The following is a 13,038-nucleotide window of genomic DNA, read 5'->3' as shown; positions in this document are numbered from 1 at the left end:
CCCTCCCTCTTTTTTCCACAGGTCACATTGCTGACGCATCGCTGTTACCGTCGCGCCGAACATGGCCTTTGGATCAATAGGGGCATCCAAAAACTCCACCTTCTCTTTGTCAGAGAGGCCTGACAAACCCAGCCATAGTGATCTCTCTCCCACAACCGCTAAGCCCATACTCCGACCGCAGCTTTGAACTGCTCTGCGGGACGTGCGCAGGTTTAAATCTGTGATGACACATATCTCCTCCCAGAGTGCTGGGTTGGGAGATCCGGAGTCCAGCTGATGCCCCATCTCCTCAAATATCTCCGCTTGATAGGCAGTAAGGAGGGACGTCGCATTCAAAGCATGAATGGCCAGAGCAGATAATTTATAGGCAGCGAAGCGCTCTGTTTTCCCTGGCAGCGAGGCTGCGGTTGAAGAGAGCACTGCCCTGCGACTTGGGTGCAAATGATTAGCCACAGATGATTCAACAGGGGGAGGATCCGCCATCCCCAAATCCTCCATTCCCTGAACATCCAGCCTCGAGAAGCCCTTGACGGGCACACGGTGGGAAAAAGGCTTGTCCCAAAACCTCTTCATTTCAGCCACACATGCCGGGATGGCTGGAATAAATTGCCTCCCTGTAGGGAGACGTGACAGAAGTCTCTTTCCATCATACAAATCTCTTTCAGCCCCCTGACCTGCCGGTTGGGATGGCCAGTCGATCGACAGTTTAGCCGCAGCCCTTCGACAGACCTCGAGTAGATCGGTGTCCGTCTGCACAGGGGAGGGTGAACTCACATCCCGTGCACTCGGTGGACGCGACTGATCTGGGGGAAGAATAATCATCGTCATCGTCATCCTCATCCTCGAGGATGGCTGACAACACTTCGTCCTCGTCATCTTCCTCTCCCGCTAACGGATCTTCGAACAGCGGGGGAAGGACGGGTGACACCCTCTCCATCATCTCTCCCCATGAGCTGACGGCCTGCGGACAATCCATCGGTTCCTCTCTGGGTTGAGCAGAGAGGCATGGGTCCGACTTCCCAGCTACTGCTACGCAGAGTCTCCGCTCTCGGGTTTTAGCCGAGAACTTCGTGCAGTGAGGACAGGCCTTGGGGTTGGACAGAGCTGCCTGAGCGTGTTTAGCCCCCAAACAGGAGATGCAGAGGCCGTGTGAATCCTTTGCAGAAATCCACATTCCACAGGCACACGGATGTGGAGGAAGACCTTTTCCTCCGGGGCTCTCCAGCTCTTTCGCAGTGGCCATGGGGCCTGCACTCTCTTCGTACGGTAAGCCCACCACAACGTGACAACTAGTACGGAGCTGTGCTGCGATAGAGAGCTCTCCTTTTCCCTCTTCTTTTGGTGCGTGATGAGTGCCCCCAAAGACTTGGAAAATAAATTGAAAACTTAGAGCAGAAAACTCACCCTGACGCATTAGTTATCTCACTCTAAGTGAAGTCGCTCAACAAACGTTAGGAATATATTGCGTTTGGGACGTTACCTCGCGGATCTGTCTGTAAACTGTTAAGCAAATAATTCCCGAAGTCTGCTGAGCCCGCTTCCTAAAATCTTCAAGGGGAAGAGAGCGAGAATGACGAAACGGCAGGTAGCTGCGGTTTATATAGAGGGAGGCGGGACTCACTGATCGCTGCAGCAATCTCACAAACATTGCCCTCCTTGCCTTTACTGCACGGAGAAGAGATATGCGGAGAATGACGAAACGGCAGGTAGCTGCGGTTTATATACAGGGAGGCGGGACTCCCTGATCGCTGCAGCGATTGGTCTGCCATAGTTGGCAGACGTGGTGTTATTGGTGCTTCCGCGATTGGTCACGTCTGAAGCGTTCCCATAGTGAGATACCGAACGAATGTTAGGAAGAGAACTTACGTAGCTTACGAGTCAATAGGGTGTCATCATCGTACAGTCTGCATGCATGTCGTACCTGAGTTTATCAGATGCATGTCACAATTACATGGACATCAGTAATCTAATTATTTACCTTATTCTGAATAAGCCAATATTACGATTAAGGTGTTTACATGAGTTGCTTTTAGAATATTCCTTTCATGTTCCCGTTTTACATGTTATAGTACATAGATCGATTAATGGCGCACATCATTACGTCCCCACGCGACACCATCTGATTAGTGTTTACTTCGATTATGACTGCCGGATTAAGGTAATCAAAAATCACTGTTTACATGGTAGATTCTTAATCAGAGTATTGTCTTAATCGTATTAAAATCGGAGTACTGTTGTCCATGTAAACGTACTGTCAGTACAATAGTGACCTGTAATACGCCAGTCCAAACAGGTCTTATATGACTGGGCATCTCTTGCAGGACACAAAACTGTGGATCATCATGGAATATTTAGGAGGGGGTTCTGCTCTGGATTTGGTAAGAATGTTAATTTCCTTAATTTTATTGATCAATACAGTCTATATTTCTGGTTGTAAAAGAAAAGCCACAAAAATGGCATATTTCTGCAAGTTGCTGTTAAACAATGTAAATGTTAATTATACATTTTGGTTGTCATCATTGCAATTACACATTTCTAGGGCATGTGTGCTCAGTCCTGTTCCTGTAGATGTACCTTTAGCTACAACCCTAATCAAAATCCCTAATCATGAGCCCGTTATTTAAGATCTTAATAACTACAAACAGAAGTGTTGGAGCAGAGTTGAAATCTGCAGAAAAAGGAATGAGCAACCCTGCTCTAGGAGGACTACAAATAATTTAGACCAGTGCTTCTCAAACCTGTCCTGGAGCCCTGGAGTGACGTGGTGATCTTGTTACAATACAAAATGAGGAATTTGCGTAGTTATAGTCACGTACTATATAATTATAGTTGTGTTTTTCCAGAGGTTTAGAGTCCTACACATTTGTTAAGGTCCCCTAACAAGTCTGTTCTTTGATCTACAGCTGGGACCTGGAGCTCTTGACGAGTCCCATATTGCCACCGTCCTCAGAGAGATCCTGAAGGGTCTGGATTACCTTCACTCCAAAAAGAAAATTCACAGAGATATTAAAGGTACCTGTGAAAAATGATGCATTACCTACACAGTTTTCTACCATTGAAATCTATAAATTATCTCCAGCATTTCAAGATCGCACTTCTCTTCCGAAAACTCAAATCAACATGGCTGATGTGTGTTTATATGTTTCTCTAGCTGCTAACATCCTGTTGTCAGAGAAGGGTCATGTGAAGCTAGCTGATTTTGGTGTGGCTGGGCAGCTCTCAGACACACAGATCAAGAGGAACACGTTTGTTGGCACTCCATTCTGGATGGCACCAGAGGTCATAAAACAGTCAGAGTATGACTCAAAGGTCAGATCCGTTCACTGTGTAATTCATGTACCAAAGTTTTAATCATAGTCTGGTATGGGTTAGTATTTAGACTAACTCCACATTAGCTCCAACACATCTGACTGTTATTTTCTAGTAATCATTAACACCTTGATTAGTTGGGGCTGATGCTAAACACTGCAAAAGAGCAAGTTTCCAGGAGGAGTGTTAGCTAGCCTTGATTTAGCCACTCTGTTTCCATAAATTGTATGTCTTTGTATAGGCCTATTGGTCTTTAGAAAACACCTTGGTCCATTTAAAGTTATTATCCAGAGTCTGTTGTATATCACCAGTTCTCAACAAGAACAATGACATTTGTTTTCACACATTTTAGCTGCACATTGCACATTTTAGCAAATGTAGAATAGGTCCCTCAGGCGTGTGTGTGTGTGTGTTTTGCAGGCAGATATCTGGTCATTGGGCATAACTGCAATTGAGCTAGCAAAAGGAGAGCCGCCCCACTCTGATGTTCACCCCATGAAGGTGTTATTTCTCATCCCTAAGGAAAACTCACCCACACTAGAGGGAAGCAACAACAAAGTTCTCAAAGAGTTTGTGGATGCCTGTCTCAATAAAGACCCCAACTGTGTAAGTGTTGCCTGGAAGATTTCAGGGATTAGCTGGTTCCAGGTGTGTTTAATTAGGCCTGGAGCTAAATTCTGCTGGAAGGTGACCCTCCAGCAGCAGAATTGGACACACCTGATATAGCAGGGTTTCTTAAATCCAGCCCTGGAGGTCAAACCCTAAACAAATTCACCTGCCTGTAATGTTCTAGTAACTCAGAAGATCTTGAATAGCTATGCTCAGGTGTCTTTGATTAGGGTTGTAGCTAAAGTCTGCAGGGCAGTGGCCTGCCAAGCTGGATTTTAGTAACTCTGTAAAATTGTCTTTTTAAAATAGGATTTCTGCATGTATAGCAGGGGTGGACTACTTTGACACTTGAATGGCTCTTGGGGGCCAGAGCTGTCCACCCCTGATGTATAGATATGTATAATCAAAATACATAATGTTTGCATCATCTCTGCCAGAGGCCAACAGCTAAAGAGCTTTTGAAACACAAATTTATCACTCGATATGCCAAGAAGACATCATTCCTGATGGATCTTATCGACAAGTACAAGAGATGGAAAGCAAAACAGGCCCTTGAGTCCAGCTCCGATTCAGAATCGTAAGCATAAAACAAACATTGGCACATTTAGTTATATTAATATTCTAATTATTTATTCACGGAGAAAATGTGTGTACATGTCTTCAGAGACAACGGTGAAGCATCTGGAGAGTCTGTGGATGATGACTGGATCTTCGGCACTGTCATAGGAAATAGGCCCACAGTCAAACAGAATGGAGTCATAAAAAATGAAGAACTACACAAAGAGGTGAGGAATCAGATATGCAGATATGCAAATAAAAAAAAATATTAAAGCAGGTGATTTTATTCGAAAGACAGCCAAAAGATGTCTGTTGGGTTTAGAATGATAAAAAAATATTGTTTTTTAGATGTTAGTGGATCATCCTTACATCCATCTATTCTCTTGCTGCTTATCCAGGACCAGGTCGCAGTAGCAGCAGACTAAAGCCCCTTTCACACAGAGATTCCAGAAAATACACAGATAATGTGTTCCGTGATTTGTACCGGGATCGATCATTTTCAGGAATCTGTGTGTGCGTTCACAACATCCCATAAAGATCCCGTAAAGACACGTGACATTACAATGTGACGTGTAATGTGACGCGTACCATTCCACTAAGCTGGCGAATGATCTCAGCTTCAGCGTGGATAGTGAGGAGCTCCATGATCTCTGCTTCATACCAGTTTGCACATATTTTTTGTCGCAAACGTTGATCTGGCTTCAAAACACCCGGTAAAAGAGTCGCACAATAACATGCGTCATCACTACGACAAACACTTTATGGCATTGGTTCTGGCTTTTGTTCACACAGGGCTCATTCCGGGACTGATCCTGGCAATGTTACTAGGTCCCCAACCTGGGATCGAACCCGGAATCAATCCCGGGACGTGTTTGTGTTCACACAGAAGGCACTCCGGCAATTTTCAGGGACCAACGTGCAGTGTGAAAGGGGTTTAAGTAGGGCTACCAATATATCCTTTTCCTTCCATAGCTCCTGGGGGATCCCAAGGCATTTCCAGGCCTTCCAAGTATGGAGGTCTCCCCAAGAATCAGACGTGCCTGGAACACCTTAATTTGGGAGGTGTCTACTAGGAGGCATCCTACCACATCAACTGGCTTTTGGAGGAGTAGTAGCTCTACTACAAATGTCTCTGGGATGTCGGAGCATCTCTGAGGGTTAGCCCAGACACCCTGCAGAGAAAACTAATTTTAGCCCCTTGCACCTGCAATCTCATTCTTTCTGGTACAACAACTGCATTACTGCCGCCTGTCGATCTCATGCTCTGACCTGTCCTTGGGAGCAAATCACTCCCTACCCGATATGGGAAATCTACCTTTTTCCAACTGAGAACCACAGCCTCAGATTTGGAGGTGCTGACCCTCATCCCCACTGCTTCACACTCGGTTGCAAACTGCCCCAGTAAGTGCTACAGGCCACAGCCCAACAACGCCATCGGGTAACATCATCTGCAAATATCAGCGATGCCACACTAAGACCCTCCAAACTGTACACCCTCCATCCCCCAGCTGTGCTTTGAGATCCTGTCCATGGATATCACAAAGAGGACCAGGGGCAAGGGACTGCCCTGGTGGAGTCCAGTAGCCACTGGGAACAAGCTCAGTGGATCATGTTGATAGCTAAAGTATTTGTCTACACCTGCGGTTAGGACACCTTGTGAATCTGAGTGGAACTGACTTCAGACATCCACTAAAAATCCCCAAAACACCACCTGATTAAAAATCATTGAGCAAAAATGAAGAAAAATTAGTGTTAAGAAAGTTTATGCTGCATTTGAGCACAGATTTTAACTCATGTAGTGATATTCAGACATGTATACATCATACTTTCACATCTGCCTGCACATTGTTTAGGTTCCAGACAGTGCAAAGAAGCCTCCGTCCAAGAGCAAAGAGTCCAAGTCCTCTATTATATCACCACTGTTTGCAGAGGTAAGAATTTGATTCTGATGAACCTTTCAAGTTGTGTATTATGTGTATGTGCTGATGTTTATCTAGAGTTGAGCTTAGCAGTTTGCAAATCATCAGGTAAATGAATATCAGTGCATACTGACCTAACACTGCTTTTATGTATCCAAAGTGTCAATCACAGGATGGATATGTGTTTGTTTTTCTGTCAGCTGAAGCAGAAGCAGAAGCAAGGTGTTTATAAGCCGGTGGTGTTAGAGGAGCTGAAGCAGGCCATGCTCCTGGCTGAAGAGACATGTCCCGGGATCACTGACTCTATGGTGACGAGAGTTGTTCAGAGGTTAAAGAGGTAGTCACAGCTCCCCGCCTGCACTGGCCATCACGTGTGAGTTAGTGAGAGTCTGATGTGTGTTTTCTGCCTCACAGGTTTTCGTCTCAACACTGACTGACTCTGTGCTTCTGCATGAAGACTCTTTCTCTGTGTCTGTATTATGTATTTTCTTTCGTTTTATTAAGGTGGGATTGTAATTGTCATTTACAATCTCATGTGCTTGCTGTCTGTACATAAATGAACTGAATTGAAGGACCCCATGGAACCATTTGATAACTTAAAGTTTTCCAGTAATTCCTGGAAGAAAAAGACTGTTGATTTTAATTTTATTTATATCTTAAAAATTATTTTCAACTTAGCCAATAGATGCCTCAAAGCTCAGAGACATGAATGAAAAGCTACAAATTTTGACCTCAAGGGGTCTGTGTGTATCAGCTAGCATTGCTCTTAGTTAAAAAAAATTATGCTATTAAAATCATTTTGTGCTTTTTTTTTTTTTAGCCCTTAACATTCGTATTCCTTTCAAATGTATTTTTTTGTTCAGTACCTGTACTAAGCTTATTTATATGCTGTGGCTGGTCTTGGCTTAGTGTTTCTTTTCTTTTCTTTAATCAATTTTCTTGCTTATTGTATAATTATCTTAGCAACTGGCTAACATGCTCATGTTTTTCTTTTTTTTTTCTATAGGAACATTTAACTCATTCATATTAATTATTGTACAACAAACAAATGGAATTTTAAAGCTGAAGTGTGTATTCAGAATTGCAAAAATAAATTATATATATATATATATATATATATAGGTTTTGCCAACAGATAGTCCCAAACTGATGCCATTGGTTGAGACAATGTTGCCGATAGCCTACAATTTACTTAGTTGATTCTGTATGAGCCAGAACAGAAGTGTTTCAACATCAAAAAATAACACACTTGAGCTTTACATGGTCCCTCAATCCCATTGTGTGTAAAATCCATTATATGCTTCATTTAAATGTAAACAATTTTTGTTGTCCTTCCTGTATCTCCAATGATCCTGAGTTACAGCACTTCTGTTTGCACCTGGATGATAACAGCATTTTAATGTTACGTAACAGAAGAGCGTATGGGTTTACAGGACTATAAATCTGTGCTAAAGTTCAATTCAGACTAATATACAACTCCAAGTGATCACCACTATCGCCCCCCCTTTTCAGGAAGCACCTGTGTCTTTTAACCTGCTGCTCAAAGCCAGCTTGTCCATAAGACAAATGAATGTGTAACAGCTATACCGATCTAAACAACTGTAACAATCCAACAAATTCACACAATTTTAATTCTTACATCCAAAAACAAGATCGAAATTTGTCACTCTATATACAGATACTACATACAATGTTTATACACATATTACATAATTTTTACACAAGAAAAATATACATAAAAATGTAAACTTTTGTATACAAAAAAAATACCTTAGACAAATTAAAGACCGATAACAAAAGGTGACTAGATTATCCTATGAGTTTTAAAAACAGTTCTACAGTACATTCAGTGAGTATAGGAATCAGTCAGCCATCTTAACGCAGAGTGCAAGCGACTTTTGTCAGGGGGTTTCTCTGTGCAGCGGACCTGCTGTCACTCGCACAGGACACACAGTAGTAACACAGTAACAACTTGGACTGCACACAGCATTTCAGCTCATTAGAGAAACAAAAAGGCATCTGCCACAACTGATGAACATTGATGGGGAGAATAAACAAAGACGATTCTTGTTCACAAGTATCAGGCTTTTGCACGAATGACTGAAAAGTAATTTAGAACCTGTGGAACACAGTGCAGGTGAAAGTGCAGCTGACCACAGGAAGTTTAAGGGTGATGACCAAGAAAAAAACCAATGTTTTGTCACTACAGACAAATCTTGAGATTCACTTAAGGATGCCTCAAAATGAAGTAATGACCAAATGGCTGCAGTATGCCTGTGATCATTCTGGCACACAAAAGATCTCTTTCATGCAAACACCAGCAGAACGAATGTGTGTAAATCATCATAAAACCATTTTCACGTAAACTGTTGCATTCGATACAATGTCACAACTTATACAAGAATGGTTCTATGAATAATTCAAACTCAATTATCCGAGTGGTTTTAAACCAATTCAGTGCAACGGGTTTACAAATCATTCAATTGTGTGAGACAACTTACGTAACCGTTCAATGCAACAGTTTATGTAAGAATGAACTGAATCTTTTCCTAAACCATTGTTACGTAAACTCTCACTGGATTTTAGAAGAAATTCAATTTAATAATTTACATAAGAATGGATTCTCAAATGATTTTCACTTTCATTCTCCAGGTTTTTCATGAATGAGACCCATTATTTTGTCTTTTTTGATTAGTGAGATTGGATCAGAATAAGTGTGCGTAAGGTTGTGGTTTAATGTCTTTCAGCGACAGTTTTTTAATAGCTATCAAAAATACTGTTGCACATGATCACAGTATTTCATCCAAATAAATGACACAGATACACAACATCAATCAATAAAAATGATTAATCACGAGAATTTTGATAGCCATTAAAACTAACAAACATTATGCCACTAAATGCGTCAGCTCCACCAAGTACGTTGCAAATGGCAATTTTCTTTTTTTAAATCTCATATTTATCTTTCGCCACTCAATTCAACCAATAAAACCCAATCTAGAGGTCTCTATTCTACAAATATATTTAATACTTAACAATATATGAGATAATCATTCAGTGTCTAAAATCTACCAAAACCCTTGGTTTTACGGTTATATCTTCAAAAGAGAAAATTAAATCTGCAGGGAACATTGGTCCCACGTGGCGTAAGGCTGACTGAGTTTGAACCTGATACTTCTGTGGAAGTCTGGAGAAGAACCATCAGGTTGCACAAACCATTCTCCATAGAAATTGCACCAAATATCCGCAAAACAAACGCAGAGTCGTTTCAGTTGACATCAACTCTCCCGCCACCCATTCCTTTCCATCTGCCAGCTCTACTGTACTCTGAAACCTTGCCACCAAGGGCTCTTGTATTAGAAAGACCAAACAAGGTCCTAAACTGATTAAGCACCATGAAGAAGAACAAACATTTTAACCCATATATTTGGCAAAATATTACCTCAAAGTGTCATTGTTGTGTTTACTCTTCGCTGAACGACAGCGTTTCTACAAGATCGGCAAAGTCTAGGTTGAGATCTTTGCTGTTAATCAACAGTTAAGCCATAAATGAAATCAATATGGATAATACGATCCAGCTGTTTGTCATTGAGAGCAGAGGCTGCTGGGAGTGAGCCACGCCTGAAGATTGGCATGAGAGACTCTGCGGAGGAGATTATTGCTTTAATTAGCCTTGTGATGTGAGCAGTCCAGGCTTGGTCCACTGAGCGTGTGCAAAATCCCAAGAATGAATCATACTGATTTGTGTCCTGATTACAAGTCGTATGGTGGATTCTCTCGAGACCACATCAAGCTTAGACTGGTTCTTTTACATAGAGACAGACTACTGAATGATAGGGGTGTTGTTGGCTGTGCTGGAGTTCATTCTGGGCTACTGTCGGAAATCAGGCAGGAAGTTGTACAACTTTAATATCACCATGACAGTGTTAGTGTGCTCATTGATGGTCAGTTTTTATACTTGGTATTCATCTTGGGTGATCCGATCAAACTTTCAGAGATGCCAAATCACATTACACTAATGCATCCTTGTCCACCTTCTCATGTAATGCTTAGCTAATCAATGGGCTGAAATTTTGCATGCTAGAAATAACTATAAAGTTGACCTTATTGCAGTCAGATTTTCTTCTCTATTGTGACGTATATCAGAGTGACAGCTTCTTGAATGAGAAAAAAAATGTAGGGCAGGACTTTATTTTGTCAATCAGGAATTGACTGGATTACTGTCTTTTACTATTTGCTACGATCTCATGTGAGTGAAAGGTTGCTCAAAAATAAAGCACAAGATCTTACGTAAATTCTTCATTATTTTTTGTATCAACATTCAAGTTCACATTCAAATTTTAGTGCCAATTTGTGCTTCATCAACATGCAGACACACTCTAGGCGCGTTTCCATTACAGATTTGCGCAAAACTTTGCCGTTTCCATTGCAGTTTTGCGAATTATTCCTTTTTCGCATTGCCTGAAAAACCACCTCATGCGAGCGTAAAAACTTTTTTGCGATATATGGCCATTTTTGCGAAATTGACGCGTTTCCATTAGGTGTATTTTCAATTCGCAATTTCAATTTGCGCAATTTGAAGGGCAATGGAAACGTGCCTACTGATGACCCACTCATGAAATCACAGTACCTCCCCTCGACAAAAACCCATCGTAAGTGGCGTTAAGTTCAGAGGAAGTGCACATTAACGATAATTCCTCAGCTGACCACTTGTGATCAGATTACCCAAGACTGATGCCAATACCAAGTATAAACAAGAGACTTGCCCTGCTCTTTCTCCAGCCAACACACACCAGCAGGTTCCTATCACAAGGACTCTACAGGACACAAGCCAACCAACAACCTGCTACTCCCATTTGAGGAATACTTACTAATGGAATAAGTAATATGATAGAATTTGATTCACTAGCCTTAGTACAACAGACCATCACCCCTTGTCCACTGACACGGTGCTGGTGCCTGACACTATTTTGCATGTTTCCACTGAAAAAAAATGTGGTTTTGTGCCTTAGCTCCTAAAACCGCAGGTCTCAAAGAACTAGTAACATTAGAGCCACTGTTTGTTAAAAGACTCGTTTATTAGGGCTGGGTAAAAAAATATTGATAATTAATCGATTCTCATTTTTGCAGAACAATATCGATTCTTAAATCCCACGAATCAATTAGTCTAGCCTGTTTTCAGTTAATGGACGGAATCAGTTCAATAAAAGCGGCAGCACGAGGTGCATATGAACTGATCATCTCCTCTGCTTTAATACTAGTTATAGCACAAAATAAACATGACTAAACATCCGAAGGTATGTTAAAAGAAAGAGTACAACTTTACAATCTGTATCCTGTCTCATGTAATCGCTCAATCAGTGTTTCAGCCGCGCAAAGACGTCAATATAACGGCTTGTAAACAATGCCACGTAACGTCACATTTACCTCAGAAAAAAACATTCGGTGGTTTTCGATACCGGTGCCAAATCGATACTTTTAAAACGGTTCCGGTGCCTAAACCGTGCCTGAACTGATACTTATTTAAAAAAAAAAAATAAATAAAAAATAAATAAAAATCCATGATGGATAGGCCATTAGCACTATAAACACATGTCGGTTTCATTCACACTGGACGCCAGAGGGCGCTCTCGCACAGAAAATCCACATATCCAATCACAGAAGTAGCGGAACTCATGACCCTCCAGGAAATCCCTTATCTGGACAAAGGCATCGCTATTATAGCTGTAACTGCGTAAACAGAACATATAAAACAAAAGCGTTATTCGGACGGGACTAGTTTTCGAAACGACATTTGAGTTACAATTCTTATCAGCCGACATCTGTGATTTCATGTACGGATTCGACGGGACTAACATCTCCGTGTTTATTACTGAGGTAGGAGTGTCTGTGTTCTCACATGTTGCGGGAGCAGGCGGCAATGGTCAGAGATTCAGCGGGAGTGGGATTAAGAAAACAGCCGAATCCCGGACATTTTGGGCAATTAAGAAATCCCGGCCGTACGCATTTTTGTAGGTCCAAAAAGAGGACATGTCTGGGGAAAAGAGGACGTATGGTCACCCTAATTTATAATCTATTGCTAATCGATGTATTCTTTTTAAAGTAGCATATGGAACAAATTTTTTTTGCCTCATTCTGTGACAAGAAGCCACATCAGATCACAAAAGGAAGCATTTGACTGGTGTTGTGGAGTAAAAAGGTTATAATGTTCTCTTTTGTTGGGCAACAGGTTTAGAAATGTGAATACAAAGGAAGTTTAGCTTTAGGCATTTTAATTTAAGCATGTTTAGCTTAGTTAATGGAAGGCTACCTGAAGCCATCAGATCAAGAGTAATTACTGCATAATGAGAGCTCCTTGGATGCTCTCATTTCCCGAGTTGTGCTTTTAAGTCGGAATGTGAAAACAACATGGACACTTGCGTTACTACAAAGATGTGTTGGATTTGTATTATTAGAGCTTTCCGACTTGCATTCGTGAATTTTCTCAGTCGAGAAATTATTTTTCATGTGCGGTGCCGGTGATCCTTACGTCCGTTTCGGAGAACCAGAGAACAAATATTTCAACCGATCGCTCAAGCATTTAAGTGGCACCGAAATCTGCGTTCTGATTCGGTTCTAGTACATACCGGTTACATAGGTATGG

At 41.7% G+C, this 13,038-nt stretch overlaps 1 protein-coding gene across 1 annotated transcript in view; it reads left to right on the top strand.

The window, feature by feature from the left end:
- Window positions 1-6,971, top strand: part of stk24a (serine/threonine kinase 24a (STE20 homolog, yeast)) — a 17,684-nt gene extending 10,713 nt beyond the window's left edge. Inside the window, exons 3-11 of the mRNA XM_016487528.1 lie at window positions 2,322-2,378; window positions 2,904-3,012; window positions 3,152-3,309; window positions 3,730-3,915; window positions 4,356-4,495; window positions 4,583-4,703; window positions 6,330-6,407; window positions 6,602-6,732; window positions 6,810-6,971. Coding sequence (XP_016343014.1) covers window positions 2,322-2,378; window positions 2,904-3,012; window positions 3,152-3,309; window positions 3,730-3,915; window positions 4,356-4,495; window positions 4,583-4,703; window positions 6,330-6,407; window positions 6,602-6,732; window positions 6,810-6,828 — 999 coding nt within the window. The 3' untranslated portion in view covers window positions 6,829-6,971. The remainder of the gene's footprint in view (window positions 1-2,321; window positions 2,379-2,903; window positions 3,013-3,151; window positions 3,310-3,729; window positions 3,916-4,355; window positions 4,496-4,582; window positions 4,704-6,329; window positions 6,408-6,601; window positions 6,733-6,809) is intronic.
- The last annotated feature ends 6,067 nt before the right edge of the window (window positions 6,972-13,038 follow it).

The sequence above is a fragment of the Sinocyclocheilus anshuiensis genome, unplaced genomic scaffold (genome assembly GCF_001515605.1).
Source record: "Sinocyclocheilus anshuiensis isolate Anshui unplaced genomic scaffold, SAMN03320099.WGS_v1.1 scaffold1199, whole genome shotgun sequence".
Classification (NCBI taxonomy): domain Eukaryota; kingdom Metazoa; phylum Chordata; class Actinopteri; order Cypriniformes; family Cyprinidae; genus Sinocyclocheilus; species Sinocyclocheilus anshuiensis.
Note: the sequence above shows the minus strand (reverse complement) of the source record. Positions and strands in the feature narration are given on the sequence as shown.